General features: G+C 40.5%; 1 protein-coding gene across 1 annotated transcript in view; it reads right to left on the reverse strand.

Annotated features, from left to right (window-relative positions):
* Window positions 1-27,464, reverse strand: part of lama5 (laminin, alpha 5) — a 296,784-nt gene that overhangs the window by 174,856 nt on the left and 94,464 nt on the right. Inside the window, exons 4-6 of the mRNA XM_072556417.1 lie at window positions 17,578-17,696; window positions 16,991-17,161; window positions 12,669-12,766 (exon numbers count right to left, since the gene is read on the reverse strand). Of these exons, the coding sequence (XP_072412518.1) occupies window positions 12,669-12,766; window positions 16,991-17,161; window positions 17,578-17,696 (388 nt within the window). The remainder of the gene's footprint in view (window positions 1-12,668; window positions 12,767-16,990; window positions 17,162-17,577; window positions 17,697-27,464) is intronic.

Raw genomic sequence — 27,464 nt, forward strand, 5'->3', positions numbered from 1 at the left:
GCATGAGCCCTTCTTCAGGATGTGGCCTGACCTGCTGCGCTTTTCCAGCAACACATTTTCAGCTAGTGATATGCAGGCCCAAATTAATGCTCTGGGATCATGAATTCAAACCTTATCTTGGCAGCTGGTTGAACTTAAGTTCAATTAATAAAATCTGGAAATGAGCACGTGTTTCAGGAATGGTCATTGCTTGTTGTAGAAATCCAATGTCTGATTAATTCATCTTCCTTCAGGAAAGAACTTCTCCAACCCTTACCTGGTACGGGCTGCAAAGTGATTGACTCTTAACTGCCCTCCAAAATTGCCTACAAGCCAATCAATGCAAGGGGAATGAGGGATGGGAAAAACTTGGAACTGTCTCTGATAGCAGAATCACATTAAGAGTAAATCAGTTAAGTATAGACCATATATAAAGGTTTTGTTTTGTCAGGGAACAAGACAGACAGGGGAAAAATTGGGGGGGGGGGAATAAAGTGAAATAGAGAGGAGGAGGCTAAATCTCTGCCTCAACCAGATCTCCAAAGACCATTTTCCAGTGCCAGGCCACTCATTAGGCGCCAGCTGTGCTGCCAGCCTTTAAGGAACAGCTACCAGCCCCTGGGAATTTCCAACCAACCAGAGCACAGCATCATTCAGACTGGTGGACACTTCTAGGCCTCCATCTGGAGGACTGGGGTGCCTTGAAGGTATGTTTAGCTGGGAGGGCAGAGTTTGGGGGCCCCAGAGCCAGTCTGACAAGCCCTGGCAAAAGGTTGGGAGTCAGTAGAGGCAGGCTGTACCTTTGTCCATCACGGGGTAGATAATGGCATGCAGCCTCCCCTGTGGGCAACAAAATGCTGTAATCATTGACACTCCTGAAATAACTCCACAGAGGCTGGTATTTTGTCACCATGTCACCCTTTACTTACACATGCATGGTACTCTAAACTGGTCCGGCTTCACCAACGTGAACAGAACCTGTGACACTCCTGTTTATATCTGTCAGCCAGGGCTCCCTAATTAGGCCAGGTTAACAGCTCCACTCAAGGAACTCATATTCTAGGTGGTCCACCCGGCTGACCTCGTTTCAAGCAGTGCACTTTGTACTTTCTCCATTTGAGTGTTATTGGGGTATGATGCCCAGAAAATGTTGGGTGGTAATTACTCAAACCACCTACGAATCACACGCATCACTGGGCAATCCTTGAAAAATTACTACAGGGTTCCTCTACTGAATATCGCAAACAAAGAAACAGATGTTTCCTGCAGGATTGAAATTTCACAGGTGTTTTGATGTCTCAAAAGCCTGCCCTTAGCGACAGAGTGTGTGCACTACTTTGATCAGTGCTTCAATAAAGGTGCTTTGAAGAACTTTGTTCAAAAGGTACTGATGCCTTTAGTTCAGTTAATAGTGTAAGCAAACCAAACAGCATCAAACTATCTTATTAATATCTATGACTATGGTAAATCAGCATCTAAAAGCAGGTTAAGCACAAGCAATGTGTAGAATTAGGCTCCAAATATTTGAAGCATCAACTTCAATCCCCTGGAAAAACCCTCATCTCCTTTGAGGGAGTTTTCAGGTTTATTTTAGAGTCACACTTGGGGCATTGAATTAGCTACTCCCTATCCTTTAGTCACAAATTATGAGCAGTTCAAACATTGAGATCTCAGACATAAGCGAACAGATTGTATAGATCAAACTTCATTTATAAAAAAGAATCATCGCACTAATATGAGCTGGAGTTTAATCCTTATCCTGATAGACTTGCGCTATCAGTATTGGCCAAACATACCAGGTAGACTTCCATCCATTAATCGTTATACACAAGCTCAACTTGTTCTTTGGATTTAAAAGAAAATCTTGCGCAATATTAAGACGAAGAAAGAATTTTTCTTAAACAAGCTGAAATTCAAAGCATGCAATACAGAGCCATTCACATGACATCATACAGGCTACAAGATGAACTCCTGGACATTGTCAGGATAAACAGCCAGGGACTTAAGAAACATATGGAAACCCCTTTGAAACTTTGGCTCTCATCTCTCACAAGCTGGATCGTGGGTTCTTGAAAGATACTATCCGCAATGAATCAAGTGAAATAGTTCCGACTGCCAAGTACCAACTTTAGTGAACAATTTCAGTTTCCTCATCCTTCTCTTTGCGAGTGCCTGTCCTTTGTGAGTCAGGGGAGCACAAACCTTACTCAACTGATACCTGTTTCACCTCAAAATAATCATTGAGAACTTCGCTTCACCACGTTAGCCTAAAAGCTTTTGTCTGATTTCATAAAAATCTGAGATTGTGTGCATTTTCCAGACAGCAGACTTCTCTCCTGGATGTCAGCAATTAAACGTCTCCATCACCAACCACAAATATTTCACTGGACAACATCATCCAAGCCTCAAGGTCACTTCTATTCAGAAGGTTTTAGGCACAGAACAAACTAAGAGAAGGTAATTTCTCTACTCATACACTGGCTCACTGGAGGAAATAATATTAACTGTTATCAAAGTCACACAAAAAAAGTAGGGACTGTATTTCTGAAACTCAACAGCTCACTGATCAATAAGCATATTAAATCTTTAATATGCTTGATCTTTAATCTGTATTATGTCTCCCTGTGGCACTCAGACAGAAAGAACATCATTCATCCACATCAAACCAATGATTAAATAATCAGTTTTAGTCAGAAATTATGGAGATATGCCAAAATGTTTCTACTTAAAAAACAAACAGTCCTTTTAAAGGATAAATTTTATCATAACAATAATAGACAAAAAAACAGGATATTCTGATAAATAATGTGCAATTGTGCCAAACTTCTGAAAACGTATACATATTGTGGAACTTAAGGGGCTCACATTTAACCTTTCCACTAGAATGGTAATTAGGATATTCATATGGAATTCCTCTCCATATTGGAAAAAGTCAACCAAAAACTACATCGTAAATTTGCAGTTCACTTTTACCCAAGACAGTAAAAAGATTGGAGTATGCTAATGTTGTGTTGTGGCACAATATATTTGTTTATTGAAGTACTGGTGCACTGTTACATTATAACAATCAATATTCCCACTTTTTATTCCTCACTCCACAGCCCAATATGCTTGAAGCTCCCAAGAGGGTAATTTAGGGATGCCAAGTGGAAAGTGGAAGACAACAAATCATCTCAGACTGGTCCTGAAGAATTCTTGTGTTAAAACATTGACATAATCACAGGAGTCAAACATCTCCTGAGTGGCACAGGAGAAACAGTGGGGAAAAAAGTCAGAAGATCAAAGAGAACAAAAGGAGTTCAAAACTCCTATTTTTAAAGGAAGACAATGAAGATTTAAAAGGGACCTGAGGGGAAACCTTTTCACAGAGAGTGGTGTGTAGATGGAACAAACTGTCCAAGGAAGTGGTAGATGCAAGTACAGTCACAACATTTTAAAGACATCTGGATAGGTACATGAATAGGGAAGGTTTAGAGGTACATGGGCCAAACACAGGCAAGTGGGGGACCAATTTAGTTTGAGAAACTGGATCAATATGGACAATTGGACTGAAGGGTCTATTTCCACAAAAGGATAGGTGGAGGATAATCCTGAACAGGCGATGGATGGACCTGAGGAAAGTTCGCAGATTTAATTCTTTCTAGGTGTGCGCTCGCCACGAAAAATTAATTGAAATGACATTCTGAAGCCAAGATGATGCTGTTAAGTGTCTTGAGGTAGTACAGGGTTGCTATTAGCAGACTCCAGGCAGTTAGGGGGAAAAGCCATTGATGATTCTTCATAGATGAGAGTAGGGCTGAAGGAAGCACACAAGCAAGAATTGCTTGGTGCAGCTGAGATATATTGTAACATTGAGAAGAGGCAGTGAACAGCACCAAATTATAATGCTTGTTGGAGAGCCAGTGCAAACACAATGAGGCTTTTACACTGCATCAGCTTAGTAAAGCTTGGTGTCAACAAAAGACCTGGAATTGTGCCGATGAGTACATCCTGGGAGCAGCCTTGGGAATCTTGCAGAACATACAGTGTCAGAGGAAGAGTCTGAACTACCTTAGTGAGAGCAGTCATTAAGACTGTCCATGATCGACAACCTTGTGAAAATGTTCTGGAAGCTAGACTTTTGAAAGTAAAGAATTAAAGTTTCTTTCACAGGTGATAAGAGTTTTGATGAGATTACCATGGATCAGGACGTGTCTGTGCAGAATTTGTCTTGACCACATTAACGATTTACAAAGCAGCCTGTGGGGCTTTCAGTCATAATTTGGCTGTTAATCCAAATTTAACTCATGTTAATTCTGAATGTTAAAGTATAAAACTCTATTTAGAAACATAGAAAACAGGAACAGGAGTAAGCCATTTGGCCCTTTGAGCCTGATATGCTATTCAACATGATCATGACTGATTATCCAATTCAGTACCTTACTCTCACTCCCTCTCCCCCCCTCAATACCTTCTGAACTCTTTAGCCCCATGCACCATATCTATCTTATTCAATGTTTTGGCTCCAATCGCATTCTGCGGCAGAAAGAATTCCACAGACTCTCACTCTGGGTGAAGATATATACTGTAGAGTGTTTTTCTGTTCCAACTTTAGAAAGTAAAGTTTATTATGCTTGTTCAAAACTATGGAACTTGCTAAATTTATCATCTCAAGTAGTACCTAAGTTCTTTGTTTACTTTGAACAAAGAAAAAGTCTCTGGTAAGATCACAGCATACATTTGATGGTCTACTTTAGGATTAAACACTGGCATAGTAAAGAGCAAAAGGAATTTTAAATGGAATTGGACCAGATTATTAAACAAAAATGTTACAAAGTTGACAGACTACTGCAATACAAGGCAACTTGCGTTGAAACCTTCCATAACAATATCCAGTGAATTCCAACTCCTAAATGCCTGTACCAAAGGCAGGTCAAAAAACTACATGGAGAGAGACTTGGCAGTGGATAGGTTTTTGTCCTTTTGGGAATATCTGACAAAAATACTGTAAAAGTCAAAATCAGAAACAACCCATTTTCCAAATTTGCAGGATCTGATGTGGGATGGTGCCTCAACACTCCGACCTCAGTATGTATCCAATTGTACCCTGTAGCAGAATACTGTGTACCTCTCTCTCTTAAGGTCATCTCAAACACACACAGCTTGTTAGCACTCAAATAAATTCGAGCATGCTCATCAGAACTGGCCCCCTCCGCTCAACATTCCTCCCAAATGTCACTCCCCTTCATGTCTGCTGACTGACAAGAACCTAAAAGCTGGTTAAAACCATCCATGCTGTATCCCACTTCCTACACGATCACCCACCTGCTTTCCACCTTATAGTTCACATGGAACAACCTTCCTGACCAACATCTACCAGCAGGCGCCTTTTGAATCAAAAGATTGGATTCACCGAAAGTCACCTACAAATGTCTTGTGATAAGCTATCATTGTGCTCCTGGTTGGCCCAGACAGCAATATTACCCACAGTTTGGCACCAATAGTTAATCTCATCCAGAGATGAGTGTGTGAGGATGAGAAACATCACCTGGTGAAGCAAAGGCTCTGTTTTGAGGTCAAGGCTAAGACAGAAATGAAGGAACTTTAATGGGCAGTTTCAAGTTGATGACGATATTCCTACCAAGGCAAAGTGAAGTGTTTGAGGCTCAAGGTTCAATTTCTTTGGTTGGCGAAGGAATCAAATACTTCACTAGTTAAGATACCTTCAACCTTCCCCCTCATGAGGTGATGTTTTGCATCTTGTTGGCCAAATCTGTTAAATACTATCTGGTATAGCTGAGTCACATCCCTTCACTCCTAATCTCTATCATAGTGCAACAGTCTCTGCCACCTTTGCTACAGCATAGGCAGAAAAGGTACACTTAGCTCCCCAGTCTCTTCCAATGCCTCTCCACACAATCAGCCTCCAGAGGTCACAGCTGCCAGTGTCTCCCAGTTGCATACACAGATGTCTACCATCTTCATGTTTGTCTTACAAGTGCTTTTGTGGCAAAGGTAGGGATGTCAGTAGGTCATGACCCAGAGGCCAGTTTACCACACAGAAGGTCTTTGGGTATATGGCTATTATTCATCCGCTGAAAATATGAGTGTGATTAAAGGGACCATTGGCTCAGTAGTCAATGTATGCTGAAGTAACGAGCAAGCTTCAGGACCTGAGGGTTGGCGGCCTTGACCACTACCACCAAGATGAAAACTGCTCAGCTTTTTCCTTACATATCTTGCCCAGGTTTCACTCTACTCAGTACACAGACTTTGGTGCTGATAAAGATAAGGCAAGCTAAATGATAGGAAAATGGAAGATCATGAAGCTCTGCCAAGTCCCACCTTACACATTCATTTGTAGAGTATTAATTGGTCAAAGCTTTTGTTGCTTCGAAGATTTCACCAGATTAGGAGAGTTTACCAGATTACCAAGACTCCTTAAGCAGCACCTTCCAAACTTATAACCATAACCACTTAGAAAGACAAGGGCAACAGATGCATAGGAATACAACCATCCTCAAGTTGCCCTCCAAGCCGCACACCATCCTGACTTGCAAATATATCGTTATTCCTTTAGTGTCACTAGATTAAAATCCCGGAACTCCATCCCTAACTCTATTGCTGGCCTACCGACACCAGCCAGACTGCAGTACTTCAAGGTAGCAGCTCACCACCACCTTCTTATTGGCACCTCGGGATGGGTGATAAGTGCCGGCCCAACCAGTGTTACCCACATTCCAAGTAGGAAGATAAACTACCCACAGAGACATGGATCACGCTGCAATTGATTGAACTCTTTTTGAACAGAGCAGTGAGGAGAAAGGGTGGAGAGAAATGAGGGCTGCCGGATGTCAGTTTTTCCCAATTAGAAAAGGGACTTAGCTCGAAAGTTGGGCCTCCATTTTGAACAGAGCAGCGAGGAGAGAGGGTGGAGAGAAGTGAGGGCTGCTGGGAAGTTTTTAACTGGGTGAGATCTAAACTCAAGACCCTATACTGGCGTCCCTCCCACCCACCTCCTCTAACCTTATTAAGGGCCTGTAAACTTGTAAGTTTTTGGGTTTTCTCTTTTTTTTTCCCTCATTTCTTCTCTTCGGGCTTTCAGATTAGCAGGGTACGGCTGATAGGGCAGTTGCATGTTCCTCCTGCAGAATGTGGTAAGCGAGAGACATGACACATGTCTCTGTTGACCACATCTGCGGGAAGTGCACCCAACTCCAGCTCCTCGAAAACCAAGTTAGGGAACTGGAGCTGGATGAACTGCGGGTCATCCAGGAGGCTGAGGGAGAAATTAAGAGGATGTACAGGGGAGGTGGTCACTCCTCAGACACAGGATAAGGACAGCTGGGTTACTTTCGGGGGAGGAAAGGGAACCAACAGATAGATCAGGGACCCCCTGTAACCGTTCCCCTCAGCAATAAGTATACCGTTTTGGATACTACCGGTGGGGAATGGCCTACCAGGGGAAAGCCATAGTTGTCAGGTCCCTGGCACTGAGGCTCAAAAGGGAAGGGGGAGGGTGGAAATAGAAAAGCGCTAGTGGTAGGGGACTCAATAGTTAGATGGATTGTCAGGAGATTTTGTGGTCAGGAACAGGACTCCCGGAAGGTATGTTGCCTCCCTGGTGCCAGGGTCCGGGATGTTGCTGATCGGATTTACAGGATTCTGAAGGGGGAGGGTGAGCAGCTAGAAATTATGGTACATATTGGTAGCAATGATATAGCCACGAAAGGGACTGAGGATCTGAAAAGTGACTACAGAGAGCTAGGTTGGAAGCTGAAGAGCAGGACGAGTAGAGTAGAGATCTCAGGTTTGCTACCGGTGTCACAAGATAGTGAGGTGAGAAACAGTCAGTGAATGCAGCTTAACACATGGCTGCGAGGCTGGTGCAGGAGGGAGGGGTTCAGATACCTAGACCATTGGGATACCTTCTGGGGAAGGTGAGACCTGTACATGAAGGACGGGTTACACCTGAAATGGAGGGGCACAAATATCCTGGGTGGGAGATTTGTTTGTGTGGTTCGGGAGGGTTTAAACTACTTTGGCAGGTTGGGAACCAGAGCTACATATTTGAGAGGGGGTAGTTAGATATTGGAAAGTGACAGGATATAGTTGAATCTAATCGGGAAGGTTATTCATGTGATGGAACAAAGGGGTCAGTTGAAGTGTGTCTGCTTTAACGCAAGGAGTGTCAGAAATAAAAGTGATGATCTTAGAGCATGGATCAGTTCTTGGGACTATGATGTTGTGGCCATAAGAGAGACATGGGTTTCTCAGGAGCAGGAATGGTTGCTAGATGTTCCAGGGTTTAGAACGTTTAAAAAGAACAGGGAGGGTGGAAAAAAAAAGAGGGGGTGTAGCTTTGTTAATCAGAGAGAGTATCACAGCTACAGAAATGAAGGTTGTTGAGGAAGGTTTGTCCACTGAGTCAGTATGGGTGGAATTAGGAACAGCAAGGGAACAGCCACTGCATTGGGAGTTTTCTACAGACCCCTTAATAGCAGTAGGCAAATTGAAGAGCTCATAGGCTGGCAGATTTTGGAAAAATGCAGATGTAGCAGGGTTGTTGTTATGGATGACTTCAGCTTTCCCAATATTGACTAGAACCTCCTTAGTGCAGATGGTTTGGATGGAGCCATTTTTGTCAGGTGTGTTCAGGAGGGTTTCCTTACTCAGTATGTAGACAGGCGGATGAGGGGAAAGGCCATTTTGGATTTGCGAAGTAATGCATTTTGGAAGGTCAAACTTGAATGCTGAATATAGGATTAAAGACAGGATTCTTGGCAGTGTGGAGGAACAGAGGGATCTTGGTGTTCAAGTGCATACATCCCTCAAAGTTGCCACCCAAGTGGATAGGGTCATTAAGAAAGCATATGGTGTTTTGGCTTTCATTAACGGGGGATTGAGTTTAAGAGCCGCGAGGTTTTGCTGCAGCTCTACAAGACTCTGGTGAGACCACACTTGAAATATTGTGCCCAGTTCTGGTTGCCCTATTATAGGAAAGATACGGGGGCTTTGGAGGGTGCTAAGAAGGTTTACTAGGATGCTGCCTGGACTGAGGGCTTGTCTTACGAAGAGAGGTTAACTAAGCTCGGGCTTTTCTCACTGGAGAGAAGGAGGAAGAGAGGTGACCTGATCGAGTATGCAAGAGGCATGGATAGAATCAATAGTCAGAGACTTTTCCCCAGGGCAGGGCTGACTGGCATGAGGGGTCATAGTTTTAAAGATACAGGGAGGAAGGTATAGAGGAGACATCAGAGGTAGGTTCTTTATGCAGAGTTGTGAATGCATGGAATGCGTTGCTTCCACCACCACCGCTGGCAGAGTCATTAGGGACATTTAAATGACTGCTGGACATGCACATGGATAGCAGTGAATTGTGTAGGTTAGGTTATTTTATTTTATTCTATTTTAGATTGGGAACAATCCTTGGCACATCGTGGGCCAAAGGGCCTGTACTGTGCTGTACTTTTCTATGTTCTATGTAATGATCTGGATTGGATGCCTCAGACCCAACGTACTTAAGTGTATAATTTGCAGGGAAGATCATGGTCCTGGAAGAAATACCCCAGAGGAATCATAATTTCAGCTTCAGAGTCAAGGGTTTTATCGCTTAGTCAAGGTTGACATCAATGTTTCATATCAAACATCTACAAATCTGTGGCTCAAAGAATTTGACAACTCAACCACAGATTTTTAAAAGGGAAGAAAAGTTGCAACGTTATTTATGGCACTAGTTAAACAAGATTAATTCTTGCTGACATGGCTTCAGCTTCACATTTGAGGCATGGAGTCTTGCAAAGCTTGAGCTAAACGGCAAGTCCCAACAGTAGCTCACAAAATGCTACCTGCCACCATCATCATTGAGAAGTGTATTTCTCAATGAGTAAGAGTCTGAGAGTTTAAAACAGTATTGGCCTGAAGCTAGTGCAATGATTAGATTCTTTCCAGAGGGAGTGAAGTCAACTGCAAACAATTAAGATGCTGTGCTTGGCATATGCCCCAGTTTTCTTGCCGAACGCATTTCAGAAATTCTTAAGCAACAAGCTGCAGAATTTATTTGGAAAGCCAATGAGAAACGGGTTTTGTGTAATTGAATGGAACAAGGTCACCATTCCCTTACTGACAAACTTCCACTGACAGTTTGGACTGGAGACCGAATGGACGGCTAACTTCTAGAACAGAAAAATGAAGGATGAGTTTCAATGGGAGAGAATGCAGCTTGCTCCAAATGTGGGTTTAACAATGCTTTCACAGAGGACATCAGCATTAATGACTCCTCTGGGTTAATGTTGAGAGTGTGGTGTGGAAAAGCACAGCAGGTCAGGAAGCACCTGAGGAGCAGCAGAGTCAATGGTTCGGGCATAAGCCCTTTGTCAGTCATTTCTGATGAAGGGCTTAGCCTAAAACGTTGATTCTCATGCTCCTCAGATGCTATCTGACCTGCTGTGCTTTTCCAGCACCAATTCTCTACTCTCATCTCCTGCATCTGCAGTTCTCACTTTCTCCTCCGGGTTAATGCCAGTCAATTAAAAGATTCAGAGGTTTTCAAGTCTCGATGAGACAGTCAGTATCGAACATCTCAACAGCAAATGTTGCTGCTTTCTTTTGTTACATCTACACTCCAAAAGCTAACTGTGTCACTGAAGAAAAAGTATTGATTGTATGCTAAAAGACAGATATTAACAACTCTTTTCCCTTCCAACTCTTTTCCAGTGTGTTTAGATGGAATTAAGCAAGGCCAATCATTTACTATTCTTGTGCAGGAAAAATAAACAGTATTTAACCCAGAAACGGGGCTAAAAATGCTGACATTTCATGGTAGAAGATTGGTATTTGATTTATTCACTCAACATAGTCAGTAACCTCAAATAAAAATTTAGCAGTCACATTGCTTTTTGCAAGCTGTCCTTGGCATGACTTCTTAAAGCAAGGAAATAAGTGATAGATGTGGTACAGTCTGAATAGCAAGAGACCAGATTTTGGGCTTTGGGGGTGAAATGAATGATTCAAGTCAGATGGAGCAACAATTTGTTTGAAGAGTTAAGATGAGTATAATGGCTTGATGAGTTACACATTTCTATGACTTTATGCATCAGTTTAATTCAATCAAGGATCAATCACTGAAACATTCCTGTATAGAAGGAGGCCATTTAGCCCATTATCTCTGCACCAAGTTAATGATGGTATAGAACTGTGATATGGCTTTCATGTTGAGCTCCATTAGTCAAATCACCTTCCCTTCCAAATTTCCTCATTTTGTTCCTGTCAGCTGCCTTTGATGTTTAATAAGATGTCGTCTCCCTTCTGGTTCTACTTCAACAAATTCCCCAAAATTTCAGAAGCAGGTATTTTATTTGTCCTTAGCATTCATTTTCTGTGGTTGAGTTTTAAGAAACATGCTGTTTTGCTTGTTTTTCTCTGTTTTAAAAGCAAAAGCATCCGTTTAACCCTGGGAAATCATGAATTCACAGATCACTCGTAAGGTCTGAGTGCAGCAAGTTGGGGGAGAAATAAACAATGACCGCTGATAGTCCTGAACCAAGGGCACAGCAGTCAATGCTAACCAGTGTTTGCCACTCCTACTCATTAAAAACTCAGCAGCTAAATGACTTACTCACAAGTCTCTTCCTGAATTCAGTAAGATATATATATATCAGCCATGATCGAGACTCCATTTATCAGTCTTCGTTACAAATCACTGAATAGGGCAGCAACGACCTGCTGGCATTATCGCTAGGCTATCATTCCAAAAACTCAGCCAATGATCTGGGGACACGGGTTCAAATTCCGCCTTGACGGATGATGGAATTTGAAACCAATATTGATCTGGAAGTAAGAATCTACTGATGACCATGAAACCATTATCGATCGTAAGACAAACCCATCTGGTTCACTAGTGCCCTACAATGAAGGAAATCTGCCATCCTTACCCAGTCTGGTCTCTAGCCAGACCCACTACAATGTGGTTGGCTCATAACTGCCCTCTGAAATGGCCTCAAGTCACTCAGTTCAAAAGGTAACTAGGGATGGGCTGGCTAGCAACGCTCACATTCTACAAGTGAATAACTAAAAATAATGTTTGCGCAACCTTTATAACATTCTATCAGAAATATACCGACTTCTATTCTGAACTTTTTCAAGCGCTTTGACTCAAAAGCTTTTTGAGGACAAGAGTTCCAGATTGCCACAACTAATAATGAGAAAGTGGTTTCTCATATTACCCCAGAATGGCTTTGTTCTAATTTAGTGCTCATCGCTTCCTTTCTCTGAACTCTCACATCAGAAGAAATAGCTTCTCTCTTTAGTCAGTAGACCCAGAGAGTATGTGGATCCTACACTTAAGAATTAGGCATTAGCTAGTTATTTAACATAGTATAAAACAAATCTCAGACCAAACTCTCAAAAAACCTTAGACAAAAATTAGACAAAGTACTGGAAGGTTTGTACTGCAAAAGGCAATGACATCCTGAACACAATTCTTTATTTTCACAAGTACAAGGTGCAATAAGCATGGCCCTATGTTCAATGAATTAGGAAATTTAACACTGGAATGCCTGGATAACAAAAACTCTTCTGGTTTTAAGTCTTCTTTCATTAGTAATAAAATCTGAGAAAGCATTCAGAAAACTATCCTTCCATTTAAAACCACCATGAATTAGTGGATAGCTGAAGCTTGCTAGATTGGTAGGAAATAATTCAATACTCACCGGTATGGATTCGATAAGTCCTTAGCATCACACACATCAGCATGACCATTACACACGCAACGTCCACCTATGCTGATATCCTTAATACTGTAGTAATACTGAAAGAAAATAACGTTTTCAGTTCAGAGTTAGGATATTTTACCACAATTGCTTACATTAAACGTCCTGGTAAATTACATACATACAAACAAACATGCAAACTAGGAGCAGGAAGAGGTCACTAAGTCCCTCAAGCCGTTCTATAAAATTGTGATTGATCCGATTGTGGTGTCAACTCCACATTCCTGCCTCCCTCAAATTACCTTTGATACCCTTCTTTGCCACAAAAACTTTCAATGTATTTGCTTCAACCTCTGAGGAATAGAATTCCAAAGATTCAGGATCGCATGAGAGAATTGTTCTTTTGATCTCTGCCTTAAATGGAAGAATCCTTATTTTTAAATTGTGTCACTAGTTCTACTCTCTCTCTCACACATGGGGAAGCTTTTCAGTGTCCAACCTGCAAAGTCGTCTCAGGATCTTGTAAGTCTCAATTAGAGGACTAAGCTGCAGTGAATACAGACCTATTTACACTATCTATAGGCCTATACAATACATAAAGCATACTTGTCTAGTGAGCTTGATAGCAATGAAAGCTATCCTTTAACTAAGGAAAGAACTTTACAGAGTGTGCACGTGCACATTTGGACAATTAGTTTAGGAAAGAAATTCCAGAGCTTAGGTGCTAGGCAACTAAAGACACAGCTACCAACAACAGTTAAAATCAAGGATGCTCATAATGATAGATTATGGCACTTTGCGGATTGTTGTAGGGCTGGAAAACATCACAAAGAAAGGGAAGGCTAAAGCCATGAAAGGATTTGAAATCAAAGACAAGGTTTTTAAAAACAGTTTGTGGCTTAACTCAACTAGGAGCCAATATAAGTCAGCCAGCAAACGGGTGATGGATGAACATGATGACTTGAAAAAGGACATGTTTAAGTAAGGCAGGGTTTTGAACAATCTTAAGTTTATACTGGATGGAAGGCTGGAGGTCAGCCAGTGGTGCATTAGACTTCATCGACTTCAAGGATAACAAAGGCATGGATGAAGCTGCAGATGAGCTGAGGCTGGGATGAAGCTATGGTGATTCAAATAGACACTCTGGTGACATGGATGCATTGACATTAACACATCTTTGGGTCAAATATGATTCACAAGTTGCAAACTGCATGGTTCAGGTATTGGGATAACTTGCTCAGAAATGTCAATATTCTGTATAAGGAATATCCTTAAAAATAAATGTTCAAAATATTTCATGCACATGTCAAGCATAGACAGTTGGAATTGAGCGAAGAGGAGAACGAGGGAGCAGGAGTATACTTGATGGGGATTCAGGAGGGCAAAAAGGGGACATGAATTAGCTTTGGGAACTAGGTCTAAGGAGAATCTCAAGAACTTCTACAAGTATTTTAAGGGCAAAAGCGTAACTAGGGAATGAATAGGGCCCTCAAAGATCAACAAGGCCATCTATGTGCAGAATATAGGAAATGGGTGAGATCACAAACAAGTATTTCATGGCTGTATTCACTGTGGAAAGGACAGGGAAGTTAAAAGGATTTGGGGAAATACATAGTGATCTCTTGAAAAGTATCCATATTATAGAAGAGGAGATGCTGGACAGCTTAAAATGCTTAATGGTGGATAAATTCCCAGGACCTGATCAGGTGTATCCCAAACCTTTGCGGGAAGCTGGGGAAGAGGTTGCTGAGCCCCATGCAGAGAAATTTGTATCATCAGTAGTCACAGTGAGGTGCCAGAAGATTGGAGGTTGGCTAATATGGTGCCATTATTTAAGAAAGGTGGTAAGGAAAAGTCTGGGAACTATAGACTAGTGTACCTTATGTGGGTAAGTTGTTGGAGGTGACTCAGATGATTTACAAGCATTTGGAAAGGAATGGACTGATTAGGGATAGTCAGCATGGCTTTGAGCATGAGAAATGGTGTCTCACTAACTTGATTGTATTTTTTGAAGCAACAAAAATAATTGATGAAGGCAGAGTAGTAGATGTTGTCTATATGGACTTCAGCAAGGTGTTCGACAAGGTTCCACACGGCAACCTGGTTGGCAAGGTTAGATGTCATAATATCCATGGGGAGCTAGCCATTTTTGCCAAAATTGGCTTGCAGGTAGGAGACAGAGGTGGTAGTGGAGGATTATGTTTTGGACTGGAGGCCTATGACCAGAGGTGTGTCACAAGGATTGATGCTGGGTCCACTGCTTTTCGTGATGTATATAAATGATTTGGACGTGAATATAGGAGGTATAGCGAGGAAGTTTGCAGATTACACCATTATGTATTGCACAGCGAAGGTTTCCTCAGCGTAGAACAGGACCTTGATCAGATGAGCCAAAGAGCAGCAGATGGAGTTTAAATTTCGATAAATGTAAGGTATTATATTTTGAAATAATCAGGATAGGACTTATACAGTTAATGATAGGGCTCTGGGGAGTGCTGCTGAACAAAAAGACCAAGGGGTACACTTTCATAGTTCCTTCAAAATGGAGTCACAGGTAGACAGGGTGGTGAGGGTGGCATTTGGCACACATGCCTTCATTGGTCAGTGCATGAGTAAGTGACATTAGTGAGGCCACTTTTAGAATACTGCATTCAATCCTAGTCTCCCTGCTACAGGAAAAATGTTGTGAAACTTGCAAGGGTTCAGAAAAGATTTACAAGGATGCTGCCAGGATTGGAGGGTTTAAGCTTTAGGGAGAGGCTGAATAGGCTGGACGTTTTTATCTCCTGGAAATTTGGAGGCTGAAGGGTGACATTATAGAGGTTTGTAAAATCAAGAGAGGCAGGAAAGGGTAAACAGACAAGCTCTTTTCCCTGAGGTGGGTGAGTCCAGAACTAGAGGGCATAGGTTTAAGGTTTAAGGTGAAAGGGGATAGATTTAGAAGGGACTGAAGGGGCAACTTTTTCACACAGAGGGTGATGCATATATGGAATGAGCTGCCATAGGAAGTGGTGGAGGCTGGCACAATTATAATATTTGAAGGGTATCTGGATGGGTACATGAATAGGAAAGATTTAAAGGGATGAGCCAAATACTGGCAAACAGAACTAAGTCAGTTTAGGATATCTGGTTGGCATGGACAAATTGGACCAAAGGATCGGTTTCTGTGCTGCACAAGTCAATGAGTATAAAAGGAATAAGAATTAACAATTCAGTGAAGATGATCAACATGTGCTACTTATGGACAGTTGTTGGGATTCTCACTGAGAACTGGTAATATTTTGATCAGCTCACTTCTGTTCAACGTAGAATTTATGTATCTCTTGCAAGCTAGAACTACTATAGACCACAACACTCAAACAACTGTATGGTAATTGCACTGGGTGATTTTACTCAGAATCAGGTATAGAGACCAACAAGATGAACAATGTCATGGTTAATAAGTAGCTGAAGGTAACACCACTGTCCACATGAAAAATAAACTGAAGGCAGAAAATGTGAGGAGTACCCTATTCTGTCAAAAAAAGAGGGTAGTTTTTTTCCCAAAATCTTTAAATGTTCATCCATCTTGCCGGAGAAACTGATTACAATTGGATAAATTTTGATAAGTGGTAATTGCCCAACAGATCATTATTCAAAAAAAAAACAAACTTTAATATGGAATGCTGGCATATTCTTTCCAGTATAAACTGTCCCTGTATCAATGAAGTGTGGCATCTGAAGAAAGGTTGAGTAGTTTGAGTTTATTCTCGTTGGACTTTAGAAGAATGAGAAATGATCTTATCGAAAGAGGTAAAGAATCTGAGGGACTTTGACAAGAATAGATGCTGCAAGGATTTTCACTTGTGAAGGAATTCAGAATTCAGGGGTGCAATTTCAGAATAACATTTAATATGGAGAAAAGGAGGAATTAGTGTTTGGAAGCATCTTAAGCACAGACTGTGATGGATAGATTTGTAATCAAAAAGAGAGTTAAGAGGGCAGAAAAATGGAGTTTAGGGCAGGAATCACATCAGCCATGATCTTATCGAATGTCACAGCAGACTCAAGGGGTTGATTGACCTACTCCTGCTCCTATTTATGTTCTTTAAAACCTTCCACCTTTCCCTAACCATGGCAACTATGATCGTAGCAACATTACTGTCGCCCTGTAACTGGCTTGGATATGGGATCAAAGTCAAGACCTTTGATGGGCTTTGTGATTCAGAGATGGAGAAGCTACATCAGCTATTGGGACTACAGGTATTTTCAAAGCTCATGTATCCGCAGTAAACAAACAAAAAAAAAACAAACAAAGTCAGATATAAAAAGTCTGCACTTACCCGTCGTGTAACAGTTGGGTCTCGCAAGGCCTTGCCCATCAAATGACCCAAGAGGGTGTTCGTTCGGAGGAACCGCAGACGGATATTAGTAGCTTTGGTGAAGTCGCGGAGCACAGGAGAATAAGAAAAGTTCATGGCACCTGGTCGTCCATTCACCAAGGAAACTACAATCTAAGATGGGAATTTAGGAAAGTTAGTAAGAATATTTAACATCGCCACTTATTAATCTTCACGATCTATAAACATTGCAAAACAATCAATTATTGAGATAATTCAAATAATGCACCAACAAACAAGAAAAATAAACAGTTCTGTTTCGAAACTCACTTGGATGCCTTATCAACCTCTTATGTGGAAGTACTGCAAATAATCTGCATCCATTGTAGGATTTTCAACTACCTAATTTTCTGTTATAACAAAGATCATTATAACTTTAAAATGCCTTAAACGTGCCCTGCTATACAACTTAAACTAAAATCTGCATGAAACTTTCTGACATTTAATTGAAGAATGGATGATGTGAAGTATTTGAAGTCCAGAGCAGAAAAACAAATCCAACAACTTTCTGGTAACTATTTTACACTCACCTCCCCATTTTCAAGAGGCACAATACGTGAATACTCTGTGGTGCAGATAGCATCATCATCCTTAATAATTCGCTCCACAGACTTCGGTCCAAATTTCTCAATGCAGTCTCTTTTGGAAGCTGAAGAACAGAGAGGTGATTACACCAAGTGAAGGTAGATAGATAATGAATGACAAATTCAAAAAGTTAAATTTAAGGGTTATTAAAACATTGATCATCTAATTCATAAAACTGACCTTAAGTGGGTTTTAATTGGGCAAGTCAACAAAATTACCGAAGAATTTCCAAATTGTTAATTATGACAAGAACTGTTGACAATTTGGAAAGAAGTCTAAAAGCTGATTAAGAGATTACGAATATAATTGAATTAGAAATGGAGAGAGCTTAATAGAAAAGCAGCATATAATTGAAATGAAAAGAGGTTCCAGAATGTTGAGGAACAGAAGGATCTGGCAGTCCTGGTACATGAATCACAGTCAGTCTGCAGGCACAGTAAGCATGAAACCAAATGCAATGTTGCTGTTTATTGTGAAGGTAATGCAATCTACAAGTACAAATGTTTTGCTCCAGTTATATGGGACAATGATAAGACCAGTTTGGATGTTTTGAAGATTGGATGTAAATGCTTCAGAAGTACAGGCCGACCACCATATCCACGGTTTCCGAGGTTTCATTTACCTGCGGTTTACCGCGGCCCAAACACATTACAGGGAACATTCCAGAACCAGGGACCAGGGGTTGCTGGGAAGGTAAATTTTCCATAGGTTTCAGGCTTCCACGGTAGGCCTTAGAATGCATCCCCCGTGGATATGAGGGGTGGGAGGGTGGGGAAGGCGGGGGGTGGGGGAGAGCTATTGTAGTTCAGAAAAGGTTCGTTTGACTAATAACTGAGCTGAAGGGGTTATCTTATGAGGAAAGGTTTGCACAGGCTGGCCTCCATACATTAGAGTTTTTAAGAACGACAGCTAACCTTATTGAAACATTATAAGATCTGAGAGAACTTCATACGGTGAAAGCTGAAAGGGGAGATTAGAACTAGAGGGTCACTGTTAAAAGTTGAGAGGGAAATGAAAATAAATTATTTTTTCCCAAGAGGGCTGTGAATCTATGGAGTTCTCTTCCACAGACAGGGTCACTATATATTTTTAAGGTAAAGGAAAAAGGGTTTTGGGTAGGCGGGATGTAGAGTTGTGATTAGATCAGCCATGATCTTATTTGAATGATTGAGCAGGCTTGAGGGGCAGAATGGCCTACTGCTGGTCCTAATTCATTCTGGCGTATGTTATGCTTTAGGAATGGTACTTTAATATCTGCATCATATGAACCACTTCGCCCTGTGATGAAAGCAAAATGTCGTTGGTCGTGCACTCATCATGGACTGATCGCGTGCAAAGAAGGCAGGGCCCTGTCATGTTTTCAAGGAGTTGAAAGCGGGTGGGTTGTGATCTTGCACCCAGTTTTGCCCACACTGCTAAGTTCTCACCTCAAGCACCATCACTGCAGTGAAGTCCTCAGATGCTGGGCAGGTTAAGAGGCTTCGTTTGGGAGAGCATGCCTAGTACTATTCTTTCACCAACAGGAACAGTCTGTACCTAGCCAATCTATCCAGACCCCTTGTAAATTTGGAAATCTGTATAAAATTCTCTTTCAGCCATCCCTTCTTTAAAGAGATGAGCTCCAGCTTCACCAATGTGCTAATGAGTGTATCTACAAAGCTGTGGTTGGTGCTTTCAGGAACAGAGATTTAAAAAAATATTGCCAGCACATTAAAAAACATTTGAATATTGCACCAGTTACCAATTGCAGACAGTACCAACATTTTCAGTGTTATCTGAGTGGGCATAAGATTACAATAAACAGGCCTACATGCAGATGTACATTTTGTTTCTCATCATGTTTGAAATGCTAGCTATAGATTTCCAACATTGAGTAGTGTTGAAAAAATCTGCATGAGTAATGCAGGCCGACAGAACATGTCAGGGTAATCTGAATTTGTATAAAGTAATCTTCTCCCACAAAGAATTGATTTCATCCCCAAAAAATGATTGAAATGTTCAAGATAACATGGAAAAATACCAATGTCTTCACCCTTGTGTCAGCCAACGCTTGTAATAACAGTTTCGTCGCTGTTCCTTCTCACTCCAATTAACCAATTCCTTTCCTATTTGGCAATGCTTCCTCCCTCCTATAGCTGATTTTACGATTCAGCTCTCTATTTATTCTTCTGGGCCACCTGTCATAAGTGAGCAAGTACAGCCTGGGTTACTAACAAATTCAGGAGGGAGCGTTGCCAATTGATTCTGGCAGTGTTGCTGGAATGAAGCAGAGCACCAGCTGATAGGAATGCAGCATTTGCTCTGGTGTCCATGTATTCTGGAGGAATCGCTCAACCAGGACCAAGCTGAGACAGGATAGGATAGCATTGCAGAGCAGCCCTTCTGTATTTCACCTGAAAAGTAGGATTAATTTATATCTTCTTTACAAGGGCATAGATAACGTTTTGCCTTTGTTGACTTCACAAAGAAAGAAACTCAAAACCCTGGCTGCAAAGTTTGCACTATTAAGAAGATATTTAAGGTGCTTCAGAATTGCAACAACAGAAATTATGTTAGGTAAAAAAGATTTAATATATTAATATTATTTGGGAACATGGGTTCGAAAGTATAGGTAAATGTAGAGGGTTTTTGGCTTTAGTTCTGTGAATGTGTTCATTTTTAGCTGGGTTGGAAAATTATTTCTTTTAGTACTAGTCAAAACAGCATTTCCAAGCAAGTATTCAACTTAAGCTAAGGGACTAGATCAGCAATTACCTCATCAGTTAGCTTAAGTGTTTACAAAGTAAAGTTTTTACAACCTACAGCAAGAAGAGTTGGGGTCACAAGCTAGTTCCGTTCGGAAGAAAAGATCTCTACCAGAAGGGAAGTTTTAGCTTTGACAGTTTCCAGGATAAGAGAGCTGGAAAAAGTAAAGCTGCTTTGATAGTCCAAGTACCAAGAGCTGAACAAAGCCCTGTACATTTCTTATGGAGTTCTGCAGGGCCAGTCAGTGAATTAGTGTGTGTGTGTTATGAGTGAGTGAGTGAGTGAGTGAGTGAGTGAGAGAGAGATGGAGTCAGAGAGAGCATCACATCTGGTGAATGTGCAGAAAGCTACTTAAAGAAACACTTGTGACCTCATTAATTAAGAAAGAAATTAATGCAAAAGGTTGGAGTGAGACTTCACTGTGATTGAATGTAAACGATATTACTGGCATAAGGTGTTGATTCTTATTTTGCTCTTTATGTTAAGATCTTCTCAAATTTATTGACCTATCAAACCATGTGATTCTAGAATCTGACCAGTATTACCATCAGCTGGGATCATAGTAAGTTATAATATAGCTTATGACACAGCAATATGGTACAGCATCAATAATTCATATTGATGTAACATAATAAAACATCTCAAAGTGCTTCACTTGACATTAAAAAGCAATATGCTAATATTATGGTGTGGAGAGGTCCAAGAATACATTTACTCTATACAATATGGTGCAGACTTCATGTATAAAAGACTAGTTAGAACATCACTTGAGAGCCCTGTGAACGGAATAAAGTGATTTGAAAACCCTAGGCCTTGGCATGACAATGGATAAAAGGGCTTATGCCCAAAACATCGATTCTCCTGCTCCTCGGATGCTGCCTGACCTGCTGTGTTTTTCCACAACCACATTTTTCAACTCTAGTACTCTAGCATCTGCAGTCCTATGACAATGGATAAGTTGTGTGTGCAAAAACCAAGCTGGGAGTTTCAACTTCTAAGCTGCAGAGTGACAGAATGATCAGCCAGGCCATCAAGGAATGGCAGCTAGAGAAGCTGGCCCATTTTAAAATGGGTTAGGCTGGTTTCCTTGACAAAGCATGGATGTCACATGGCCTGGTGTTAAAAAGGAGGTTGAAGGGGAAAGATGGCAGAAGGGAAAGAGAGCAGAGTAGAAAGGGAGCTACTGGGAACCAATGGCTTCCCTTAGTGCAGAGGGATGTAGGGTGGCCAAATAGGGATCAATGCTTCCCTTCCAGCCCACAAAGGAAATGATTAAACTTAACTGGAAAACTTCTTTAGTGTTCCAAGTTTCAGCTATCAGAAACTGGCTATCTATGACCTATATTGGAACATTGCCAGCGTTCAATGGAAATGACAACACCGATGAGCAAAAACGGAATTGATTCCAGCCTAGCACAGGAGAGCAGTCTATGCCTTTGAAAATCAGGTTAAAACTGCTGCCGAGTGGGTTGAAGGTGAGTATTTCAATTTAATGGCCAACTCACACACTGGGTGTGGAGAGTGTAAAATATATGAGAACTTGTATTAAATGCTTAAGTACATTATTTTAAAGACCAGGACAACAGTTTTCAAATGTTAATGCCTTTGTTAAGGCAGTTGATCTAATAAACATAAAATGAATGACTTAAGCACGTTATACACTGCCCTTCACACAGTTTAATTTTATAGAAAATAGGAGCAGGGAAAGATTATTCAGCCCACCAACCCATGCCACTATTCAATATGTTCATGGCGGATCCTCTATCTCAATGCCATATTTTCACTCTGTTCCCAAACCTCTAGTCACCTTTAGCCTGTTGAAATCTATTTCCTTCTGAAATATGTTCTGTGATGTGGCCTATACAACCTTCTGTGGTAGAGAATCCCACCAGTTAAAGTCAAACTCAGTGGAAGGGCTGGGGAGGAGGATATCAAAACAGTCAAAGTTGAAGCCTCCTGCACCTTCCCAATTGGTCAGATTAAATTTACCCACTGAGCGGTGTCAAAACTAGTTAATGTATTTGCTTTGGTAGTTAGCAGTAATGTTGACAGGAAAAAGACACTTGACCCCAGAGACTACCTTCATGCTAACTCTACACTACAATAATACTGCAACACAGCTTGAAGCTGTTGCTGCTACGCTATTAGATTTTTGCATGGCAGCTGACTCCCACAGTGCCAGAATAAACAAACAATAGTATGTTCATGCATTTGCAGTAGCTTAAAAATGAAGATTTTCAATATTACTTCTGACCACAAGAGATTACTTGATATCAGAAGAAGGACCATAATGATCAGGAATTCATCGTTTGCAGTGATATGTGTTTGATTCGTTGATTGATTTATTGTTATCACATGTATCAAGATACAGTGAAAAGTGTCGTTTTGCATGCTACACAGGCAGATTGTACCATACAAAGTGCATCAGGGTAGCATAACAGAGTGCAGAATATAGCGTTAAAGCCATAGAGAAGGTGCAAGAGAGAAATCAGAATGAACATTTGAGTGGTCTGTTCAAAAAGTCTGACAACAGCAGGTAACAAGTTGTTCTTGAACCTATTCATACACATACTAAAACGTCTTCCTGATGGGATCGGACGGGGTCTTTGATTATGTTGGTTGCTTTTGCGAGGTAGCAGGAAATATAGATGGAGACAAAGAATGGAAGGTTGGTTTGCGTGATATAACCCTAACGTTGGTGACTGCTGGTTTTATACTATCTAAAGCCTTGCCTTGGGTGAAGGGTTCAAACTGGGAACAAACTTTGATCACTTGCCTTCCCTGCAGTTCCCAAATTAAAGTCAAAAATTCAAGTCACTACAAAAATAAAAATCATTTACTTCAAATTCTTGTCCCTACTCTTTCTTACTCTAGTACAAACCACAAACAACTTCCCCAAAATTATTTAAGATGGACAAATGTAACAAACACAGAATGTACAGTACAAATTAGAAACTGCTGCAGAAACTGAGCAGATCTGGCAGCATCTGTAGACAGAGTTAACATTTCTCAGAACAACTAGTTCAATACTGTCAATCTTACAAAGTTTGTGCGGCAATTTCTGTTTTTGTTTCAGATCTTCAGCATATGCCGTTCTTTGATTTATTTTACAGAATATAAGATGATGCACTTTGACATCCCTATACAAAACACAGAAGTAGGAAGAGGTCAAACAGACTTTCAAGCCTGCTTTGCCACAATGAATGATGAGGATTCATCCTCCAATTTTATGTTTTTGCCTGGTCCCCATTATCCCTGTCCCTGAATGTTCAACCACCTGTCAACCTCATCCATGAATATACTTAACAACTGAGCAGGGAAAGCTCACAGGTATGCAGAACTCCAATGATTCACACCTCTCTGAATGAACTGTTTAGCTCAAAGAACCTGTTTGGTATCATCTTTGATCTAATGGAGCAATTTTATTAATAATCACTGACTTTGTGCAATTTTAATCTGAATGGTCATTGTGACAGATGAGAAATACATTTTTCTTCTCTCCTATTTCTACTGCTAGGCGCCACAAGCAGGAAAACAACAACAAAAATGCATAAATCATAAATGAAACAGAGAAAATTAACATCTCCAGCTTCTTTGTCAACTTATTCTGTACTGTGAGCAGAGGAAAGCGTTTAGTAAGCACATCTTGCTTTGATCAAGATTATTGTGACAGGAGAAATCCATACATGGGTAAATTAGCTCAAATCAGATTTGTCCCTGAAAGGTTACGGCCACTCTTTCAGCAACAGGCAAGAACAGCCACTTAAACCTCCATTTCCACAGCTGCCGTAATGACCAAAGACTCTCACAGCGGCAGATGCAACATTCACTAAGCCATCAGCTGCCAAGTTGTGGATTTCATTGCAATATTTTATTAACCATTTAAACTAGGCAGCCAGTTATCCTGGATCATGTGAGGTAGTCCACAAGACTCTTTTTAATTTGAGCAGTTGGTTGACGACTGGTAGTGAAAGCATTCGAAGCTGCTCCTCGATGAAACATTCCAAACTCCAAACCCTCTCAACAGCTGTCCATCAAGCCTATTGGTGGAACACTACTAAAGGCCTGCTTGAAACCACAACAACAAGTGTTCATGTAGTCCTCAATTTGAATGGAATGCACTCTTTAAATCTAAACATTTCCCTAAAAGACTGAAAATATAAAAGATTTTTCAAAACGTTTTCAGCATTTCAGACAAGTAGTTATCCTTTTTATATGACAGCAACACTGCCTGCCACTAGACCATTTTAATCATAGACACTTGTTAATTCTTAAATATACTTGTCGAACCTGTGACTTTATTGTTATGAGCAGGACAGATGAAATGATTGCCACAACCTCTTCAGAGAGGACTGTATTTAATGAACCACTATCTCTATTGGTATCACTTTTTGGGCATCCTCTGCTTGTGGCTAAGTCCACCCTCTATGATAACAGCTTTATCACACAAGCTTTATCCTTGACCTCATTACAAACCCTCCTGATGAGGCAACTCCAAAAGCCTCTGCTTCTGGTTTTATCATTGGCAAAAAAAAACTGTTGTGTTTGTAAACATCTTAATAGTTAATTAATTACGACATCTTTGTTCCCTGCATTCACATGACTGCCGACTCCATAATGAATCTACATTAAAGGCAATTCTTAAGCATCTCCACAGAAGGTAGCAGAGGTTCAATTAACTAATTATTCACCAAAAAAAAAGGAGCATAGAGTTTAAACATTCCTCTGTCTCAGTGAGCAGAGGATAACAGGCTGTAGTGTTGTATGACTCTACTAATTTATCTCTGGCCTGTTCTGAGTTGATGATTTGTGAAGCTACACATCAAGAGAACAATGGACATTATTACTGTTTAATTTGTACAGGTCTGAAATGGTCAATACTGAGGAATGCCTTAAACACCATCTACAACGATGTCTTATGGACTTGATTGCCAAACAGCTTAGTATCTCAAGGGAGTAAAGCATAATATCCAGGTCCTCGTCACACATTCTGGAGCAATACTTAATAACATACCTTATAATAAACATGCAATAAACTATTCCTTGCTCAAATCAAGAGCCTCTTTCTGTTAGACCGGCAAGTGGTACTCCTCTACTACACCAGACCCTGAAGTTCCCTACGAGAAGATGATGGCGACAGCATACCTATATGGTGAGGTGAATAATGAGATTCAATGAGAAGTAGTGAAGAAGGAATTTTATGGCATTCCATCTTTTGTGTAAAAGAATAGAGTTTGCTTAATAATCAGATTCATCCCACTATGATGCATCATAGGCACCTTCAAAGAATACAGAAAATTGGGCAAGATCACAGATTCCAGTGAATGTAATGAGGATACTACAGTTCTTCACCAAGGGTGATGTTACTGAATAACCACACAGTTTGGCATAAAATACATAATTATCATTCCATAGAAGGGATGGAGTCCACTTTAGAAAGAAACCAGGAATGTGGAACCTGAGGCAACATCTTGTGCAAACCTTAAACTTTGCATCAGGTTTTAACCGAGACACTGGCTCCCTTTGCAATTATAGAAAGCTAAACTACATCACGGTCTTGCTGTGGTGTAATCCCATTTGCTACTCTTTCTGTACATTAACATTTACTTAACATTTTTCTTCTGCACAATTATCTCATTCTCAACCAATTGTGAACAGCTACTTGTGGCTGTACATTCCATATTTTAATAGCTTTTTCCTTGGCATGATATAATGCCATAAATTGCTTTATAATCATAAAAAAAATTACAACGGTCAGTGTCAAATAGACACAGTAAAGACTCATCAATACATTGCCGACCAGTGAAGGACAAAAGGTTCAGGAAAGGTCAGTCTTACAAAATTTCAGCACTTTCTGCTAAATACTAAATTTGAGTCTGAAAGAAAATAAATCAAGGAAAAAATCAAAAGTGCCTGTGCTCGTATTTAATTAAATTCTGTTAATTAAATAAACCTGGAATGGGCGAATAATGGTGACCAGGAAACTAAAAGTTTGGCATAAATAACTCATTTGGTTCACATGTCCTACAGACAAGGAAATCTAGCACGCTTATCTGATTTGACTTTTATGCCATTCTACACCCACAAAGTGTGACTCACTCTGAACTGGCCAAACAAGTCACTCAGTTTCCTAAGAATGGACAATAAATGTTGGCCTCACACACTGTGAACGTATAATTTAATGAAAGCAGCTTAAATTCTGCTGTTGATAAATCTTAAATCACTCCTTCTGGTTACAGTCCACTTTTATCAAGTCCAATCTTGTACAACTACTGCTTCAGGCTAGCCTCACGTCTGGAGACGAAGTGACCCACAGCTCTTACATACAATGTATCACCACGGCAATATCACTACAAAAAGGTAAAATAAATCGCAAGTAATTGGCATCAGTCATCTTCAAATTTAAACTCTATTCCAATACAAACTACCTCTTGGCATTCATGCCTGAGCAAAGTTGCACAAGAATAACATTTACAATGGATAGGGTGTGGGGAAATGTTTTAGTCACTATGCAATGAAGTAAAATTTCTTCAAAGAAGAATGCACTTGTTAGTGATTTCATTATACAAAGTAAGGCTTCCCCCAAGGGCAGCTGCCTAGTACTTCTGAAATGTTTCACAGGAATGTATGTAGCTGAAGTGAGTGACAAGATGTTTAAAATCTCACTAGCTCCAGTGATTGCAAATCCAGAACCAACCACTTCCCCTGGGTTTTGAGAGGTGGAGGCTGAGAAAAAAAAATAACAAACCACTCTCAGCAAATGAGTAAAACAATCAATAGCATCATTTCCTACTATATTCAAAGCTTTTGTTTCGGACATGGAAAATATTTGTCCTACGTCATGCGTTAACAATTATACAAGCAAATGATTGAAGATTTGGAAACACATAAAAGTGTTTAAAAAAAAAGTCATGCTTCAAGCTAATGCTGTAAAATCTAAACTCTCCTTCTGTCCTTGAATATCTTTCTCAAATTGGAATACAAGCAAAATTACTTTCAACCCACTGAAATGAAATTAATTACTTAAGTCCTCGTTCAGCCATTACTAGCTCGATTTAAGCAAATCGGGAATGAAATATTCCAGTCA

Source organism: Chiloscyllium punctatum, chromosome 37 (assembly GCF_047496795.1).
Source record: "Chiloscyllium punctatum isolate Juve2018m chromosome 37, sChiPun1.3, whole genome shotgun sequence".
Taxonomy (NCBI): Eukaryota; Metazoa; Chordata; class Chondrichthyes; order Orectolobiformes; family Hemiscylliidae; genus Chiloscyllium; species Chiloscyllium punctatum.